Raw genomic sequence first — 21,553 nt, forward strand, 5'->3', positions numbered from 1 at the left:
AGAGCTGAGAAAATCTTATAATACCCACTTGCATGCTATAGCAATGAAACGAGACTCTTATCATAGTTAAATAATAATTTATGATTTACAATTTCATTTAGCAGATGCTTTTATCCAAAGTGACGTACAGCTGAGAGTTAATACAACACAAGCAAGGATCTAGTCAGGAGGCGATAATGCAAGTAAGTGCCAAAAAACTAGGTTCAAGTCCAATAGAACACAGGTGTCAACAGGCAGTGCAATAGATTAACAAATAATACATAATTAATCAATAAATAATAATAATAACAAAAATAATAAATAAATAAATAAATAAGAGCAGGGTAAGCAGTTTGGATAATGGATGGCTAGATGGATAAATAAATAATGATAATAATATTAAAACAATAACTAGATTAACATATTTTATCTGGGGTAAAAGTAATTACTTCTCCACCTATTGGAGTCATTGTACAATAACAATAAATCATGTAACATTAATTTCTCTTATAACCGCAGATGACAAACTGGCCATTTCTGGATGAAATGTTTATTTGGTCAAATATAATTATGGATACGAGGGAAAGATAAGAGACAAGAAACCAATGTGAAGTAAAGTTAAATACCGGGGAGATGATCGCTGCTATGAGCAGTACACTCCAGTGACAGGGTTGTGGGTTTTTTACAAGGCTGGTAAGAAGAACATGTAACTGACACCGCGCTGATATTGTTTTACAAGTTTTGTTTGGACAATATAGCATGGAAAACTGGCATATCTGTTTTGATTGACACTCTGCTCTCACATTACTGTAGACTTCACACACCGGAGGCTCACAGGCAGTTAATATTGAATGACCCTAAACTTGGAGGAAGGGCTGGACACAGGACACATGTCCTTGAGCAGTGCGTCCTGTGCCAGTATTGCGGCAAGATTCAATCTAGAGTTCGAAGCTGTTGCCAAGGGAAGCATTGCCCAGCAGCCAGGGACTGTTTACACTGGTCTGCTCCAGTTAGTTTGCCTTCCTGCAACGCTGCTCTGGTGGAGAGGCTGCAGCAGGCACATCAATATGGGCTGTCTGCAGACAGACCATCTGACTTCTCCCTAATCTCCTTCCTCCTCTTCAGTCTGTGACTCATGCAGTTTTTTTTTTAACCATTTGGACTACACAGCTGAACGTACGATACCTGGTGGAAGGAAAAGACTGAATGATCTCTCGTGGATTTTGGCTGTCTGCGTCTTTACATCAGCGAATGTGGGAGCACACCTCGTCAGTTCGACAGGTAGCGACAAGGAAGGTCAGACACCAAAACTAATTTTGATTCTGAAAGATGTGCTATTTTTGTGTACCGTTATGCATGTTTTTCAAATTTCTTATTGTGCCATTGATAAATGCAACCTAATGCTACAATAGAATGAGACAGACAAAAAACAAAAACAAAAAACACCTGACCCTTTTTGATGGGTTAACTAATTATATTCCACAATGAGAAGATGATTATCCATACACTCATCAAGGCTCCAAACATGCCACTATACATGAGGAAGTTCAAATTTAATGAAGACTAACATGGCATTACTAACCAGCTCAATCCTTAAAACACAGCACAAACAAACACCAAAACCTCACCACCAGTGCTTTCTTCTCACTCTGCAGTGGCTTTTGAGTAAAACCTATCAGGCAAAATGGTTCCTCTGTTCTCCACCGTTGACCACAGGGTCACAAGACACCAAAGGTCTACCTCTCTTCCCACTGATGAACCTTGCTTTTTTTATCTTGTTTCATTTTTTCCTCCAACATGTGGGTCGGCAGTGAGTGATGTCGTCTGAATATTGGATTGACCGCCGTCCTCGGAGCAATCCAGATGAGAAAGGCCTGGAGGAGACGGCAGGGGAAGGCATGGAGGGGTCAGAGTTTGTCTGTGGAAACAACCAGCCCAGGAAGACGGTGTGCCGGGAAGACCCAGAGCAGTATGGAGGACAAGACACTCTGTCACATGACCAGAGGAACAGCCAGAAAGTGACATCAGAAGGAGGGTTGGAGTCGTCCCAGAAGGAAGAGACAGAAGAGTTCCTGGAAGAGGAGGAGAGAAAGGTCCCTGACAAGAAGAGTGGTGAGCAGGTGGCTGAAAGCCAAGAAGGAGAGTCAGGTGTGTTTGTGTGTATGTAGGGGGGAGGGGGGGCGTGTCATGGTACACTCTTTAAATAGTAACTAAACCCCAGACCATTTTAGTGAGTTTGCTGATAGCTACAGGTTAAAAACAATGTAAAGGCTAAAAATATTGCAGGCTGGTATTGGTACTCTGTGATGTTAGCATAGCTGGATAAACACAGCTGCAGACAATAACATTAGTAATGGCTCTGTTTTAATTTAGGTATCAGCATTGACAGACAGACATACAGACAGACATACAGATAGGAAGACAGACGGACACCACTCACAACTGCCAATAGTACAGTCAATGATGGTTCTTTGACACACCAACATCCAACAGAGCCATTATTAATGTTGGTAGCTTCAGCTGTGTTTATCCTGCTATGCTAACATCACGGAGTAACAAGACCGGACTGCCATGTTTTTAACCTTTACATGGTTTTTAACCTGTAGGTGTGAGCAAACTCACTAAAATGGTCTAGGGTTTAGTCAATCTTTAAAGCTACGCTAAACTACATATTCTTTTGTTTTACTTAATGAAGTGTTATTGAGTTTATTCAGAATAAATGACACTCACTGGCGATTAAAAACACCAAATAGTTGCGCTGCTCTAGCCATAAATGGTCTAGTACAACCAGCCTTCTCACATATAACGTAAAGTCTGGTCTTGCGATATTGTCAGTAGCAAATGAGGGCTTTCACGCACTAGGAAGGACAAGTGCTAATGTGCCTCCTTTAGTTTTGAATAGGTTAATACACAATATAGGCAATATATATACTTTGTTACTGTATGCAGCAGCAGCCTTGTAATATATACTGTAACGACCATGGATGACTAGACTCGCTAGCCCTTGGCTAACGGGTCGGACCCTTTAGTCGACTGGTTAACTTAGTTGCCCATGGTGCGGGAGACCCGGGGTTCGCGTCCGGCTGCAGCGGTTCCCGACTGCCCCCTCAATTCAGTACAATATATTGAAAGCACCGAGGAAGTACCACGCATAGCAAACAAGTGCCACTGATGTGCCCAACTTGCAAAGTGTTAATTTAAAGATTCTGTTAGGTTAAGCAAATCGGCTACAATAGGGTAGATGCAAGGCCATCATTTATATTTATCTTTTATTTCAATACACTGACAAGATCAGGTTCTGTATGTATTTGGGAACACAGATTGAAATATAATATTCCTCCATTCAGTGTTGTAGTCGAGTCACTAAACCTCGAGTCCGAGTCGAGTCTCGAGTCCCCAGTGTTCGAGTCCAAGTCCAAGTCCGAGTCACCAAAGAAAAGTCGAGTCGAGTCCGAGTCGAGTCCCCATTACCTGAGTCCGAGTCGAGTCCCTATTACCCTAGTCCGAGTCCGATTCATCAAGGTTGAGTCTGAGTCGAGTTCCAAGATGGCTCCAGTGATCCACTCGGGCACAGTCAAAGATCTGACATACAAATAAAAAAGGTCTACATTAAACATAAATGACAGCTGTCACCATTTCAAAGGGAGTTTAATTACTTTGTAACACGATAGCCAAACAAATGCACACTCGCACACATGCACGCGCAAGCATGCGCGCACACACACATTTTTAGAAGTCTGAATTTCTTTGACATTCTGAACACTGGATGTGCTTCAAAACACCTGGATAGCTGTGAATAGCATGATATTAGCAAATGGTGGAAACAGTATACAGAAGTAAGTTCCACAGCATACAATACATTCATAAAAACTAGTCAAAAGACATTGTCTCTCAGGAATAGTTAGGAACAAAAGGCTGGTGGCACTAGTTTTAAGCATACACGTTGCATTTCAAAAACATAAGATCTAACAGCATGGAACTACTCAACCTTGCACGGTGAGGCCTCATCAAAATGTCTCCATGACTAAATACCCTTTCAATGGGCGCACTGGAGGCAGGGATAGAGAATACCTGTGTGGCAATCTGATAGAGGGTAGGGAATTTGGATTTGTTTTGCTGCCAAAACCTGAGGCACGGGACTGAGTCAGAGTCCTGCTCAGCGATCAAGTTGAGGTATGCAGTCAACTGAGCCTGGCCAGACGGCTTCTTCTCGGTGGAGGAGGGAGTCCTCCTATAGTGGGAGAACATTCTCAACTGCTTCTCAGGAGGAGACTCTGAAAGTTCACCTTCCCCTGGTCCTGTTGCTTCCGCTGCATCTGCTGTTGATACCGCTTGCTTGTCACCCTCTGCCTTTATATACTCTGAAATGAGAGGGGGGCATGGGGGACTCATTACAAATATGTTATTGACTAGGCCTACATGACAAATGACATGTCTATGTGCTTTATTGTAACACCTTCAATGATTTAAACATCACAACAATCAAATAGTTAATCACTTAACTAACATTAATCAAAACATTTCTCACCTTTGATCTCAGTCTTCAGCACATCTTTAATGTCACTGTCCAGCTGCACATCATGTTCTAGCCACTGGAAGCCAAATGCTGGGTCCAACACAGATGCTATGAAGTAGGCATTGATGAAAGGAAATTTGGTGGGGCCTCTTCCTTCAGCTGGCTCACATCCTGGTATCTTGACTGCACTGAAAACCTCTGCAAACCTTGTTTTCAAGGAGCTCTCCAGAGCTCTCACCAGAGGCCCACAGTATCTGGCTTTTCCTCTTATTTCCTGCAGGTGACAGCGCAGAGTGAGGACACAGGGCACAATCACACTGACGGTGACAGTAGTCTCACCCTGAGTTAGGTTGGTTGCCTCTAAGAACGGATCAAGAACTTCGATCAGTTCTTTAAGCTGAACATACTCTCGCGGGGATAAGATAAGGCTTTTGTGCCCCTCTGATTCCAACACACTGGACAGCTTTTGCATGTCTAAATGCACATAAGCCTTCACCTGCTTCAGAGTGGAATTCCATCGTGTGGCATTCGCTGTTGGAATTGTTGCATCACCAAAACACGCTTCAAAGCAGTCTTTAAACGAGGTGCCACTGTGGAGGAGGTTGGCTGCACGGGATAGCTTTGCTAGGGTGCTTGACAGCCCACTGGTGTCTTTCAGACCATCTTTTATGACCAACTGCAGTGAATGTATGAAGCATGATAGTCTCTGCATCTTACAGTTCTCAGCCAAAGTGTCATTGACTGTCTGTTGATCTTCTGGCATCAGGTCTTGCCATATTTCCTCATCCTCCTCAAATGTGCTGGGATCATGAGCTTCAGCATCACAAGGATCCTCTAGGGGAAAGCTGGCCTGGAAAGCTTTTCTCATGTTGGATGCATTGTCAGTTATGACAAAGTTGATCTTGTCCTTAATCAGGTATTCTTCAGCACAGCATTCAAACATCATTGCAATCTTCTCTCCTGAGTGTTTCCCATGCACTCTTTTGCAGGAAAGAAGATATGACTGAAGGCTGAGTTCCTGTTTTTTTTATCCATTGCCACTGTGTGTGCTGTCACTCCAAGGAATGACTGCATCTTTCGATCACTCCAAATGTCTGTGGTAACAGCAACACTCGATGCTTCTGCCAGCTGGTTCTTTATCTGTTCTTTCTTGACTTCCACCATTCCTGGAATGGTCACAGAGGAAATTGTGGATCTTGCTATAGGCCGGTACTGAGGGTCCAGGACATGCAGGAAGTGCTTGAAGTCCTCGTTGTCAATGATGGAGAGTGGCAAGCAGCACTTCATGATTAGATCTTTTACAAGGGCATCACTTATAGCCTTCTGTGGATGTTTGAGGTCGTACATCCTTTGCTGTCCATCATTTAAAAATGATGTGATAGTCTTCTGACCTGGAGCAGCTGGCATCACATCTGAAGCAGTGGAGGCAAAGTATTCTTGGAACCTAGGGGAAGATAGGATACACACTTTAGCTTGCTGATGCCAAACTGTTTCAAGTAATCTTTCTTACAGCAAAAAATGTGTAACGTTATAGCTATAACAATATGCAATAACAATACAAATGTTACACATTATACACATAGTTGTTTGAACCATAACCAGTTAAGTTACATATTTAGTTATCTATATAACTAACATTACCATATTAGTAGATTAACTAATATAAGCTAGCTGGATAAATGAAAAGTATGAGAAAAGATACATAATTTATGAGACTAACAGGACAGGGATTAATTAGCAAAACCCAGTCATTTAATTATTGATTTAAGTATGTTACATGCTACCTAGCTGAGCTTTAACTCTCTATCCTCCGTGAGTCTGTATGTTTATTCTGTATGGGTCAGGGAGGGTGTGATTTTGTTAGAAGACAGAGCCAGTTCATAGTACTGTTCAAAAGCTAGGTCGTGCGTGTCTATTTTTAGAATTTGGCACACCCAATGCTGCATATATGCAAAGAAAAATATCCCCATATTTACAGTAGCCTATGCGGTGTCACGAATCACGATACGGTTCGGTAGTTTTCGGTACATCGGGGGGGGGGAAATGCCACATCCGTCAAATCTTGTACCGTCTCCAGCTCTCAAGAAAACCAGTGGCGGCATCCACATTAGCTTTCTTCAATTAGTCCATTTAGCGAGTAATAGCCTACAATTATTTTTATTTGCATTGTAAAGTTGTGTACATTTTATCAACATTATTTGTGGATGCATATAGGCTAGACTTCTTCCTTCTCCGCACTTGGAGAATATTTATGGCGGAGATCTGCAATGTGCGGATTTGTTATTGCTAGTTAAGATTAATGCTAACATGGTAGTTCAGAGTGGTGTGTTTTTTCCGTTAAGTGTATGCTACTTGGTAATTAGCTAAATGATAAATAAGAAAAATCAGTTTTAATCTCCCTATAACATGAAGACGCTGCGTGTTACTTACCAACTCATCATTAGTGAGATCGATGGCACGCTCGTACCGAAAGCGAACCGTACTGTGACTTTTCTGTGCAATGCTGCATTAGCACTCTAACAGTAACGTTACTGAACTTACCTATACAATTTCACTTGGTTCTAGTGATATGATATACCCACACGACCTAACCGAACATCTTGGACCAGTGGTTGAGTTACTTCAGAGGCTATTGTTACCATAGCTAGATAGCTAGCTAGCTAACGTTAACTGATCACCAACCATATCATCAACTGACTGCATATCACTTACTTTTCTGGGTGCATCCTTGACAGATGTCTGTTGAAGTTTGAGGTTGTCCCGGTCTTCTCCTCAATAGTTCGTTTACATATCGAACATCTAGCAGTGATCTTGCTGGAATTTGTTGTAAAATCTGTGTAAGCAAAGAGCACAATTCGGGGCGTCTCTTTAGGCATCTTCGCGCTACTGAACATGACGGTATGCACGCCACGTGAATCCGCATGTAGGTGGAACACACGTGCCTGCCCTTACACGGAATTGAATAATTTTACAGTATTAATATAGCTATCAATATATTTTAATAGGGCCTATTATTTAAAAAAAATCTAACAAAAACAGTCTTTATCAATTAAAAAGTCAGAGTCCGGGTCTCCAACTTCCGAGTCCGAATGCAGTAAATTCGCGAGTCCGAGTCCAAGTCCGAGTCATCAGTGCTCAAGTCCAAGTCGAGTCACGAGTCATGAAAATCAGGACTCGAGTCGGACTCGAGTCCGAGTCCTGGACTCGAGTACTACAACACTGCCTCCATTAAATCGAAAGATGATAAAGAATCTGTCATTTTATTTTATTTTTGCAATTAAGTCCGATAAATAAATTTTCCCAGGCTCCAGTAAGCAAATAATCACCACAAGACATGGAATCAATAATAAACTTTCTGGTGATTTCAGCAGTTTGTCAGTGAGCCCCTTTCTGTGCAGTTGCGTCTGTCACAGATTTTGTTTGTACTCAAGTGTGAAACTGTGTGAGTGCCTCTTTGCTTGTTTGGTATCACATCACTGTGTGTGTGTGCACCTGTTTGTGTGCATGAATAAAATATGTCAGGTGTGCATCTGCCGGAGCACTGCGTTAGCGTCTGCCACCTCAGGGGGTTGAAGGAGCACTCATACCATGACAGAGACAAGGAATGGCCGACAGGGGAGCCCCGGGGGCCCGGGCCCTTCTATTTCTTTGGAGGAGCCAATGGAGTTGGAATGTGAGAGAACAAACTTAACACATCTTCTCCAGTTAGGGTTTTTTTTTTTACTTGCTTCAATTGTTATTTCTCATTCTTTTTCTACAAAACACATTTATGCTGTTTCAGATTTTAAAATGATAGGTAATTACTTCAGCAATATTCGCTAACAAACTTTACTTTTTCACGAGCAGAGGAAGTTTTGTTATGTTTTGTGCATGCTGGATGCCTCTCTGTTGACCTAGACACTAAACATGGAGCTTTTCCACATATGCCGGATTGTTTCTGTGCTAAAATGGAGGTGTTGTTACTCTCCTTTGAGACTAGTGTGAGCGGTTACTGTGAGAGCAGAGGATGGAGGAGGATTTATGACAAGCGCAGGGAGGATTTCAAGCTGAAGTGGTGTGAGACCAAGTTGCCAGCAAACTACCTCAACTTCAGAGAAGGTACAGTGATGAGACGCCACATGAAACACGGGCGTTTATTCCACCCCTACAGATATTAACCTGTATGTAATACACAAGCTCACTGTGCTTATAATTAGATACTACATTTACTGCAAGTATTACCACAGTATTACTTATAATACTTACAAAAAACAAACAACAAAATTGTAGTTCTTTCCAAATCAGAGTTTTAAAAAATGAATAAATAAAGGATCTGGGGGTGGCGTGGCGGTCTATTCCGTTGCCTACCAACACAGGGATCGCCGGTTTGAATCCCTGTGTTACGTCCGGCTTGGTTGGGCATCCCTACAGACACAATTGGCCGTGTCTACGGGTGGGAAGCCGGATGTGGGTTATGTGTCCTGGTTGCTGCACTGGCGCCTCCTCTGGTCGGTCAGGGCACCTGTTTGGGGGGGGGGGGAGAGAACTGGCAGAAATAGCGTGATCCTCCCACGCGCTACGTCCCCCTGGTGAAACTCCTCCTCACGGTCAGGTGCAAAGAAGCGGCTGGCGACTCCACATGTATTGGAGGAGGCATGTGGTAGTCTGCAGCCCTCCCCGGACCGGCAGAGGGGGGTGGAGCAGCGACCAGGACGGCTCGGAAGAGTGGGGTAATTGGCCAAGTACAATTGGGGAGAAAAAAAGGGGGGGGGGAAGCACTCAAGGCCCCTAAACTGTCTTCACTGTGTGGTCTACAGGTGAACAGTTGCTGTACCAGATTCCCAACAACAAGGTGCTGACCACTAAGATCGGTCTCCTCAGCAGTCTTCGAGAATATGACCGCGTCTGTAACAAAGTCAACAACGGTCGAGGGCTGAGGTGAGCTGGTACCGACTCAGAGGTTATACGCTGTGATACACATATTCTTTACACTGGCTATTCAAACGGGCTGCATGTATTCTGAAGTGATGCAATGACCCCCGGATCTGAAAGCGTTTCCTCACGCTCCTCTTCCACGTGTCTGTTTTACGGCCAGGGAAACGCAGCGAAAGCGCTCTGATCCTGACCTTTGCACTCCTTACGAACGGTGACTCCAAATTTTGATGATGAAAGAGCGTTGGCTTGTTGTAAGCTTATTTTACCACATGTCGAGTCCCTCTGGTCACGGGCATCTACTTCATTGAAAGTGTAAAAAGTGAAATATGAGAAACGTGTATTATGTAAAAAACCAACACTTTTTCTGACAATAGAAATAGCAAACTAATCTCAACAAAAATTGATGTTGTTCAGCAAGGAAAGGTTTGTGTGACGGAAGCGTTTGCTGTTTACTTTTGCTTCAGCAATGCCATTTACTTTCATGCAAGGCGTGCCCTTAACGAAAAGTGGAATTACATGTCCTTCCCATAGACGTCTGATTAAAACGGCCCTATTTCCCCCACGCAGATCAGTCACATCAACAGCCACCATTACCAGAATGTTCTGAAACCCTAAAATTCACCTGTTCTGACTGTAAGTGAAACACCACTCCGCATAAGATTTAAACGTGAACTCAAATGTGACCCCAACCTCACCGGAGACCTCATGTCTAACTTCATCGAACCTATTGGAAAAAAATTAATTTTATAATTTTTCAAAGAAATATACTTTTTAGTCAGTTTTTTTTTTGTACTCATGAATTTAAACACCAGACTAGATTCAACAGAGGAGCAGCGTCTTAGACTGCTGGGTGTAGTTTCATTATGCTATAAGTATAGAAAGATATTCACACATGTCGCTTCCAAAGGGTGCTCACATGGACTTCCTCCCTGCTGTGTGTTGCTCACCATATAGGAAGCTGAAAATGGAGGAGTTTTTCCCCGAAACCTTCCGTATGGATGTGAACAAAGAGAGACGAGCGTTTTTTGCCACGCAGCAAGGTAAAAGTGATTGGGCTTCACATCTGACATTATCTTTTACACACAACCATGTGGCACTGGTTAGACAGGATTTTTGTTTTTGTGTACAGTAAGTGAGGGTGTGTATGTGTGTGTGTGCGTGTGGGGCGGTGGGGGGGGGGGTTGTAAAAGCAGGAACAGACATTTTTCTGTTATGGTGTTGTTTGTCGTTAACAACACCGTAACTGTGACTTCAGTATGTGTCCACCCCCATACTGGTTTTGCTGTGTCTGTTGTGCAAGAAATTCACATTAAAATGAGATTTTTCTCGACTCCTACAGAAATATTTCTCTGTTAAATACCTATCAGAGGCTGATAAGTACTTACCCAGTTTGTATTACCAACTTGAATTGGACCAAATGTATTCGATTTACTTGAGAAAGCACAATAAGTACATTACTAACGGACCACGTATGTTCAACTGCACGAGTGCACAATAAATATGATCCTGAAACTGACACAGCCGATCGGACAAGTCCTGCTGTTACGAAGACCAGGAAACTCTGAGATTACGTTTTTAGGAGGCAAAAAGCTGGAGCGGGTTATAAAAAGATTGGCAAAGCTCTGAACCTTCATAGGAGCACCATAAAGTCAATTATAACAACATAGAAAAAGATATCACACAACCCAGACACTGCCAATATCAGGACATCCTACCAAATTTAGCTACAGGATAAAAAGGACACTTGACAGAGAAGTGATCAAGGCAACAGCTACAACACTCGCAGCTGTCTGACACATCTCATTGACTGAAATCAAAGAAACTGTCCACATATCAACAACCGCTTCAGCACATTCTGCAGATTCGGCCTCGCTGAGAGAGTAGATAAAGGAAGCCCACTCCTGAGAAAAGCTAATATTAAGTCACGACTGGAGTTTGCTAGAAGCCACGTGAGAAAATCTGAGACCTTCTGGAGGTAGATTTTGTGTTCTGATGAGAGTCTACTACTACTACTACTACTTTTGGCTGCTCCCATTAGGGGTAATGACAGTGGATCATCTGTTTCCATCTCTTCCTGTCTTTGTGTTCTGATGAGAGTAAAGTTGAGCTTTTTGGCTTGAAAAGCACTGTTATGATGTTTGGTGCAAATGCAACAACCCAGGAATCAGGAACACCTTATTTGTCATTTCATTTCATGTACTTGTGTACATGAAATGAAATATAGTTTCCCCCAGCCCACAGCAGTGCAACACAAAGACAAAAACACATATCTGAAAACTACAAGAACACATATATCAAACTGAAAAAAAAAAATCACTGGCCAAGAGAACGAATGCCAGGATAACTGTCAGAACTGCCAGTCTGCATGGGCTAGCAGTTAGCTTAGCCTTCCCTGCTTCTGTGTCCTGTCATACCGCCCTCAGTGTTTCCTCCTCGGGTGCAGCTCCAGGCAGGGCTGTGGTCCCTGGGCCCACAGACCAAGCTCTCCCAGCCAATCCAGTGCCAGCTCTCCCAGCCATCAAACGTAGACACCGTCAAATGACAACACAAAAAACTTAGACGAAGACATGGACAAAGACACTGCATGGACGGTACTGGGTGAGGCCGCCGCAAATATAAGTTTGCGCTGCCATTGTCCCATACTGGTACTGGGTGAGGCCACTGCAAACATGAATTCATGCCACCATCTTCCCACACCGGAACTTCCAGGTAACAGCATCCCTACCATCAAGCATGGTCGTGACACAGTCTCATCAGAAGTCAGTGGTTTCGTTCCGCTGACTGTGTCTAATTTGGCAGAGCAGGAACACATTTGCATGGAGGAAATGGCCATAAATCCACATCGTAATTATGCAAACAGACATACCTGAGAAGACTCACGGTGGTAACTGCTGCCAAAGGGCTTCCTAAAATAGTGGTGGGGTGAATACTTCTGTACATGAGTAATGTAAGTCTTTCGTTTTTGAAACACAAATGTTCTCGAATTAAAAAGATATATCGTTTCCTTCATAAATGTCTTAAACTTGTTGTGTTGGTGTTATTGTAAATGTATGATTGGAGGTATAGCAGACACAGTGTAAAAGCTCAAGGGGGGGTGAGAGGACACTTTAGCTGTAGAGATTGTGTATTTCAGGGGTTGTAAACGTTGGAAAATGTTGTTCACCTCCCATATGATCAAATCCTCAGGGAAACAGCTGGTGTCATGGAGAGCAGTCAGCAGAGGGCAGGCTGAGACACACACAGACAGATGATGTGCAGCTGCTGGGCCGCCGCTGTAACAGCACTCACACACTTTCAAGTGAATTCCAATTCACCCAAAATCAATGTAGCGGTAAAGAACAAAAAAAAAAAATTGCGGTCCATCTTCCATCAACATCGCGGAGGCTGAGAGGAAGTTGGTTTACTGTGAACTGATACAGGCTCCAGCCCTCAGCCTCTGCACCAATCTACAGTACTGATGAACATATGGTTATCACAAAGTCAACAGAGAGAATTACACCCCGGCACTCCGGATCTCTACCAGATGAATTCAAAATGCAGCGGGGAATAATGAGAGAGAACAGATTATGACAGAGCAGCACATAATGTAACAGGCCAAACCAAACAAGTTGGCCGGATCACGTGTTGAAAACAGCTTAACGGGGCGATTTTGTAAATATTTTTAACACCGTACCACCTTCTCTCTGTCTGATAACTAGGCGTGGGCAACAAAGAGAAGCACATATGGATCTGCAAGCCCACAGGACTGAACCAGGGGAAGGGGATCTTTCTCCTCAAAACCCAGGAGGACATTGCCACACTCAAACTGAAGCTACAGGAGATGGAAGAGAGCCAGGCGAAAAGAAATATTTATTCCCGCCAGACTCAGGCTCACATTGTACAATGGTGGGTCAGCCCAGTTCCTCAGAATGCAAATTATATTTTGAAACATATTTGATACATTGCATCTTCCATTCACACTCAACTATCAAAAATATCAAAGTTTACTTAAGTGTAACAACATTAAATCCATTTTTAATATTCTTAAATATTAATGGTAAGAATTATACACAACCATGATCAATGTTTGTAATTCTTAAAGATGATTATAAAAGACAACTAATTGGAAGAAGGTCAATGTACAAAGCTAAATGCTATAAGAGCTATAGTCAATAGAGGGAGTGTTTTAAATAAGATTCTTTGGAGATATTATACAGCATATACACATATTCACACATTAAAGGCTTTTCTTGGACTATTTTCCAAAATTTGTATTTCTGTCAAGAAATCACTGTAGATTTTTATACATGTAGTAATTGAGTATAAAAATCACTGATCACCACCAAGCTTAACATTGGAAGTGTGTGTATTAATTTAATTGTAGTTCCTGGGCGTCCAGGTGGCGTGGCGGTGTATTCCGTTGCTTACCAACATGGGGATTGATGGTTCGAATCCCCGTGTTACCTTCGGCTTGCTCAGGCGCCCCTACAGACATAATTGGCCGTGTCTGCGGTTGGGAAGACGGATTTGGGTATGTGTCCTGGTCGTTGCACTAGCGCCTCCTCTGGTCAGTCGGGACGCTTGTTCGGGGGGGGGGGGCTGGTGGGAATAGCATGATCCTCCCACGCACTTCGTTCCCCTGCCAAAACTCCTCACTGTCAGGTGAAAAAAGCAGCCCTCCCCCGGATCGGCAGAGGGGGTGGAGCAGAGACTGGAATGACTCGGAAGAATGGGGTAATTGGCCAAGTACAACTGGGGAGAAAAAAGGGGGGAAACCCCAACCCCCCAAAAAAAACGTTTAATTGTAGTTCTTTAAAACTATAACATAGTCTTGCAACAGGTTTATATGCATTGGATGGTGGCCGTAAATGGAAATATTTTGTCATTCCCTCAGGTACATCCAGAATCCTTTGCTTCTGCAGGGGAGAAAGTTTGATGTGCGCTCGTACCTCCTTATCGCCTGTACTGCACCTTACATGGTCTTCTTCCGCCACGGTTATGTACGATTGACCTGTGACCTCTATGACCCCACCTCCAACAATCTCTCCATCCACCTGACCAATCAGGTAAATCTTTACACAGAGCTTGTCAGAATGCTAGAGATTGGCTGTGAATCATGTCAGCTAAAAAATTTTTTTTATAAAAAATCCGTTCTCAAGTCTCTCCACACAGGCGTCAATAGTTTGCAATCATATCAAATGGTGGATCATAATTTTGGAATCAGGCTGTCAGTAGAGAAATAGACCACAGACACCACAGCAAAACAGATCAGAAACTGGATCTTTAGAGTGATGCCTCTGAACCAGGTCAAAACAGGATTTTGTGGTTGTGATGTCTCAAAAGCAGTGCATGAAAGCATATGCAACGGCAACTTGAGGACCCCCTTGAAAATGAGACAGCGCATCTCAAGGCTTTTATCCTCTAATCAAATTTTAAAATAAATAAATTTAGCCATTTTTCAGTGGTAAGGTTAGCTTAGTTTATGCTCAGTTTATGCTGCACACCGCCAGTAAAACAGATCAACGAGCACCACCGAGTTGAACATTGAGAGTGTGCACATAGGTTTTACTGTCGGTTCTTTAAAGAAGCACCATAGTCTTGTTACAGGTTTGTATGCGTTGGATGGACAGATGACCAGAGAATGTTTTCAGATAAAAGAATAGTGGCCATTTATTACACCTACTATATACTGCAACACAGTCACTCAAACAACATGATATGTCTGGTCCTTCTCAGGATCTTTCTGCTTCTGTGCCTGTCATATAATTCAGTACCATTCAGCAACCCCTATAGATATTTATTAGTCATATTATGTTTCCTTAATGCACATGGAACCTTTAACTGCACAGCTTAATGTAATGCTCCTCAAATGCTTCATTAGAAACTATAGATATGAAGTTGTAAAACAAGGACCAAAGATGAGGAAAATGTTTTATTTTGGGGTTCTGTGCCAACAGTAATGCCTTGATAGCATGAAGTCTAACTTGTTTTTAATTCTTAAACAATCAAAAATATAAGTCTGGAGCAGCTTCTGATTACAAAGTGCTCCAAAACTGCAAATTCTTCTATGCTCTCTGGCCTCTAGCTTTAGTGGAGGAAACTGTATGTCCATAAAGTTTGGAGTGGAAATTTCCCCTTTATGACCAGCTCAAGGACAACCTGCTTGCATTTCACCCCCTATGCTTATCTTCAAAGTAACAGTGAATGGCCTGAACATGCATGGCCTTGTTTGGTTGCTGAATGAAATCTCGGATGCAGTTTCACCACCTTTGCTCTTTTGCTCACATGTCCGTGTGTCTCTTGGTCCCCCTGCTGTTTATCTCTAGTACATGCAGAAGAAAAACCCGCAGTACAAAACACTCAAGGAGGACACTGTGTGGTCCATGGAGAGCTTCAACACCTATGTCAATGATGAATATCAGGTTGCTAAGGGGCTGCCCAGGGACTGGGTTATGGGTGCCTTTGCAGTAAGTCCTGCAGTGTGCAGTAGTTAATGCTTTGGGGACTTATTATAATAATAACTAGGCTAAGAATAATGATTAAAGAGCCAGTCAGATTATTTTAATTCAGTCAGAAAAGTTTTACTAGGGAATATTAATGTTTGGGTTGTCATATTTTCAGCTTCAGAAGCATCATCTGATTTGTCAGACCTGTTTCTGAACACAGCCGGTTCTCAGGAGGCTGAGGGGGTGTGGCCCCGAGTTCACAAAACCCTCTGTTGATAGCTAGCTATTGTATGATGTTGCTAAGCAACTATTGACAAACAGACCAACTGACAAGAGTGACTGATGATGACTGTTCATTACTTGGTCAATCAAATCGGGGTATTAGATGATGTCAGTTATCAATCAGAAGCAGGTTGGTTCTCTGAAAGCGTTTAATTATGTTGACAACCGGCAGGATTGTTTCTCCAGGAGTTTTAACCATATTTTCACAAAAACTGAAATTGATAACTTTATATTAACAAACCTGTTAACAAAATGCAATGAGATTGGAAAATATAATTTCCACTGGACTGGATCCTTAATAGTGTTGACGATTTCCGTCACATACAGTTAATTTGGTCACATTCCTGTGAGAGGATTAATCTATATTGCCATCATATTCCAACTGAAACAGTATGTCCCATACACCACTAGGGGGATGCTTTTATCAAAAGCACATCAAGGTTCGATTATTTGATAGATTTTTAGCATTTATGGTGGAACTCAGAATGAAACATGTAATATCTATAATGACAGTTACCTATGGAGTTATACCTATTTATTATACTGTGCCATTGACATGGCTGTTCAGTTTAACTCTCTCTCTGTCTCTCTGTCTCTCTCTCCCCCATGCATCAGAAGCGCATGCAGCAGATCATGACCCAGTGTTTTTTTGCTGTCAAATCCAAACTGAGTCGCAGGCTGGGCTTGTTTGACCTGATTGGCTGTGATTTCATGGTTGATATGGAATTCAAGGTGGGTGAAGGGTTGCTAAATCCCGGTTTAGTCCAATGTGTGAGTTTGCTCATCAGTCTGCCTCTCTGAGGGAAACTTTTTTCCATATAACCCCAAAAGGTGTGGCTATTGGAGATGAATTGTAATCCTGCTCTCCACACCAACTGCAAGGTCCTCAAACAAGTGGTACCCAGTACTGTTGTAGAGTCTTTGGGTGAGAAAATAACTCATCACCATCATTCATTATCACACCCTGTTGTACACACTAACTGGCTCGCTAGATTTTAAAGGTCTTTGCGTTGTGTCATATAAAAATCACTGGTATGATTTCATTGTTTGTACTGCAGGGGTGTAGTTCGTTACCAAGCATTATTCTGCCCATTTGCACAACAACAGTTTTGATTCATTTAAAGATGTCCGATGTATGGTATGATGGCACCATCTTCTCGGCCACTGCTTCTCTCTAGATATAACTCTGGAGATCTTCAGCAAGTGTCGCAGCGGACGGCAGATCCTCCCGTTGGATCATCAGAATGAGTTTGTTCTCCTTTACGCTGAGGATTCTCCCTCCGCCTCCATCCCGCCTCGCAGCAGGAGCAGAACAGGTGGAGTCACGTCAAAAAGCCCCTCCTCCGACTACCAGAGAGCCACCAAAACCGCCCACAATCCTGAACGTGCAAAATCCAGACCAAGAAACTCTGGAAAGAAGGGCAAAACCTTCACCGTAACACCATCCGATATCTCTCTGAATGACTTGAAGATCGCTCGGATCTCTGCTCATCCTGATGCTATTTCAACTGACCCAGCTCAATCAATTAAACATCTCCATCAAGCACACAGCAATCAATGCAGACACTTTCACATTCACACACCATCACAGCACTTGCCACAAAACCCGTCACCTGACTCCTAACCCCATAGAAACACTTGGAAGGTACTCTCTGAGTCTAGCAGGTACCACATCTCCGTCCCACATTGAGCAACTTGAAAGCCTGGCACCAGGCCTGACCACATCCATTTCCTCTGCTACTCTTTTCAGCGCTTACAGTTCTGCCTTGTTTCACACATCCTGTGTGAACAAAGACACATGCAACAGGAGGGGAGCGTAAGGTACGGGGGCCTGGAGGGAACACAAAGCACTCAGCTTTAAAAAGGAAAACTACTACAACTGTGCTATGTTAAACAGAGGGGTATGAGCAGGAAAACCTTTGAAAAGAGACCTATGATAAAGAGATGTGTGGTATGGACCAGAAATGCTTTTTATATATATATATATATATATATATATATATATATATATATATATATATATATATATATAACAAAACATCAGGGATGGGTTTAGGTTAGATTTTATTTACACTCATGTTATTTTTAAAAAAAAAATTTTTAGGACCCCCCCCCCTCCTTTCTCCCCAATTGTACTTGGCCAATTACCCCACTCTTCCCGAGCTGCCCCGATCACTGCTCCACCCTCTCTGCCGATCCAGGGAGGGCTGCAGACTACCACATGCCTCCTCCCATACACGTGGGAGTCTCTAGCCACTTCTTTTCACCCGACAGTGAGGAGTTTTGCCAGGGGGGAATCACGCTATTCCCCCCAGTTCCCCCCCTCCCAAACAGGCGCCCCGACTGACCAGAGGAAGCGCTAGTGCAGCGACCAGGACACATACCCATATCCAGCTTCCCACCCACAGACACGGTCAATTGTGTCTGTAGGGACGCCCGACCAAGCCGGAGGTAACATGGGGATTTGAAACGGCCATCCTCATGTTGGTAGGCAATGGAATAGACTGCTACACTACCCGGATGCCCCTACACTCATGTTATTTTAAAGAAAAAATATTGCTCATATCTAATGCAGTAATACACTGTGTTTATCACCATAATAAAGACGATTAGTTTATATTGTACTCATGCCTATCAGTGCTGTACTTTTTAAGAAATACTTTCCTGATAAACAACAAGCTTTAATAGCATTACAGCTTAAAATTGATACTACTCTTATGATAATGTGCCATTGGCGGAACCAGCAGATTTTTATTGGGGGTGCTCAGTTGGAGCTTGACTATTAATTGGGGGTGCTGCAGAACTGTGGATATACCAGTATGCACACTGAGCAATACAAAAGTACGACAGAATCCGACTCAAGGTCAAAACAGCGTGCGCACACACTGTATGCGCACACACAAACACACACACAGTGGGTCAGCGACAGAAACCTCATGCACCACTGCTGGTCTAAAACCCCGATCCAGATCAAAACCAAAACTGTACAAATGCGATATAACACAACGCGACTGCCATTTCTCTCCAACATCCCAAAAACCATGAGAAACCGTTAGACGTCTAACATAAAATACATCTCCAGGTATATAACTGTGCTGCCGGCTACCTAGTAAGCCATGAGTGCACAGCTCAGAGAATAAAGAATAACATAGAATATAAATAAAGAATAATGGTGAAGCATGAGAACAATGAGTTATATGGCAATACCTGGCCTAGTAATACAGTGCCATTATAAGACAGTCAGTCACCATTAGACATCTTCATAAATAAACAATGCGTGTGTTATTTTGACTGCTGGCAAAAGCATCGATGATTTCACCAGTGTCCAAATCTTTTGTCCTCCTGGTGTTGATGGCCAACAATGCCAGGTTACTGTTCCTGCTTCATTTTGAATTCCGTCCATGCCGCCATTGAAAATTTGTGCCCCGCACTTTCGTTATGAGCCTAAACTTGGCTGTAGCTTTCCACCAGTTTCGGAACGAATGAAATCTGTGCTGACCTGGTCGTAAAAAATGCCTGCATGCAAAACAAAAACCTGCATGATGCTATATTGATGCTATATTCTAGCATATATTGCTCGAACCAGCTTCTATTGAAACTCCTTTGCTGAGTCCCAAACGTCCGTGTGATCGGTATCCTTTAAGAACTGGACGTCTTGGCCCTTCCTGTGGATATCGGCTAACCTCCACATCAGCATCAACGTTGGCTGTAGCATCATCAGACTGATTCTCCTCCTCCTGCTCTAGCTGATCTCCCGTCTCTACACTTGTTTCAGGAGACTCGCTATCAACTGTTGCAGGTTGATCATCGACAAAACGTGGCCGTTTGGAGACCAAGAAACGATCCATTTTGGACAAAATTGGTCACTGACTTCTGCATTGAGATTGCGCCTTAGATCAAAAACAAGCCCAAAAAGCCATTAGCCAAGCACACCTACTATTTTAAGCGCGATCACTAAAATGCATGGGGGTGCTAGCGAATGTACCGTATCGGTCATCTATTAATAGGATCAGACTGGTCATGACCTATAATGACCAGTTAATGTCACACAGTCGAACAATTAATTTAATTAATCTAATTTACAATTAATTCATATTGTAAATTGATTTATTAATTTATTTTGTAACTTTTTCACACACTTCATTGTTTCACTCGATACAATTAATTGTTCAACTGTGTGACGACCAGATAGTCACAAAGTCGAACAATTAATTTAATTAACAATTAATTTATATTATCAATTAATTCATTAATGTCTGCGATGGACTGGCGACCTCTCCAAGGTGTTTCCCCGCCTTCCGCCCAGTGAGCACTGGGATAGGCTCCAGCACCCCGCGACCCTCATCAGGATAAGTGGCTTGGAAAATGAATGAATGAATTATGTATTTTGTAATTTCTTCACTTAAATTGTTCGACTGTGTGACGACCAGATAATGTCACACGGTTGAACAATTAATTTTATTCAGTGAAAAAATGAAACGTGTGAAGAGGTTCAAAAATTTCTTGGAGGTGCTATGACCTTTCTTGGTGGGGGGCTCTGTGCCGCCTCTGTAATGTGCCTATATGTACTTGTAATCTATTCAAACATCAGAGACAGCACATCAACTCACCCGAGTGTCTGCGGGACATCTCTATAATAAATGTTAGTTTCCACCGAAATCATGAACTATTTCCTTTAGCTTAACTCTAAAATAAGCAGAAAACACGATGGTAGCCTATATGTTAACACAGAGTTAGATAGTTTGTATGGAGAAGGGACTTGCCTCCAGTCCAATCTCTGCACATCAAGCTGCCTCACACCACAGAAACTGAAGAAACCCGAATGAACCATTCTTCCCTCCAAGAAATGTGCAAATTGTAAATTATATACATCTTTACCTCAAAATTTTTTCCTAAAAATTAGAAATGCGTAAACAGCATTTTTTACACCCAAGTATAAAGTCCACTCTACACTTGCTGTAATTCTGACCAGCAAGATTGAAACATGGAGCCATCCTACAACCATTGTGGCTTCTCGGTACAACTGCATTCCTTCATTTCATTACAGTCAAAGTCATACACTTAGGCGGGAACGTGTCCCTACTAACTCTTCATGTATACTATAAAATCCTCACTGATATCTATAGAATGATACAAAATGTCTTTGTCACCTGTTAATAATCATTACAGCAGGTCTATATTGGGCAAGTAAATAAGGTTTATACCGAAATGGTTTAACCACTTTTGATTTTATAATAGAGGCAGCACAGTGGTCCAGTGGTTAGCACTGTTGCCTCTCAGCAAGAGGGTCCTGGGTTTGAACCCCAGGCCGTCCCAGGTCCTTTCTGTGTAGAGTCTGCATGTTCTCCCCATGTCTGCATGGGTTTCCTCCAGGTACTCCAGTTTCCTCCCACCATCAAAAAGACATGCATGCATGCATCCATCCATCCATCCATCC

The 21,553-nt window shown here is 42.7% G+C and overlaps 1 protein-coding gene across 1 annotated transcript; it reads left to right on the forward strand.

Moving 5' to 3' along the window:
• The first annotated feature begins 1,188 nt into the window (after positions 1-1,188).
• On the forward strand, positions 1,189-17,986 carry ttll10 (tubulin tyrosine ligase-like family, member 10). Its single transcript, XM_056302244.1, has 12 exons — positions 1,189-1,275; positions 1,791-2,127; positions 8,018-8,168; positions 8,475-8,593; positions 9,292-9,412; positions 10,364-10,449; positions 13,108-13,294; positions 14,283-14,454; positions 15,715-15,855; positions 16,732-16,848; positions 16,948-17,041; positions 17,295-17,986. The coding sequence occupies exons 2-12, from the start codon at positions 1,797-1,799 to the stop codon at positions 17,738-17,740; spliced, it is 1,965 nt and encodes a 654-aa protein (XP_056158219.1). The 5' UTR covers positions 1,189-1,275; positions 1,791-1,796; the 3' UTR covers positions 17,741-17,986.
• Positions 17,987-21,553: the final 3,567 nt, after the last annotated feature.

This window comes from Lampris incognitus, chromosome 2, assembly GCF_029633865.1.
Source record: "Lampris incognitus isolate fLamInc1 chromosome 2, fLamInc1.hap2, whole genome shotgun sequence".
Lineage (NCBI taxonomy): Eukaryota > Metazoa > Chordata > Actinopteri > Lampriformes > Lampridae > Lampris > Lampris incognitus.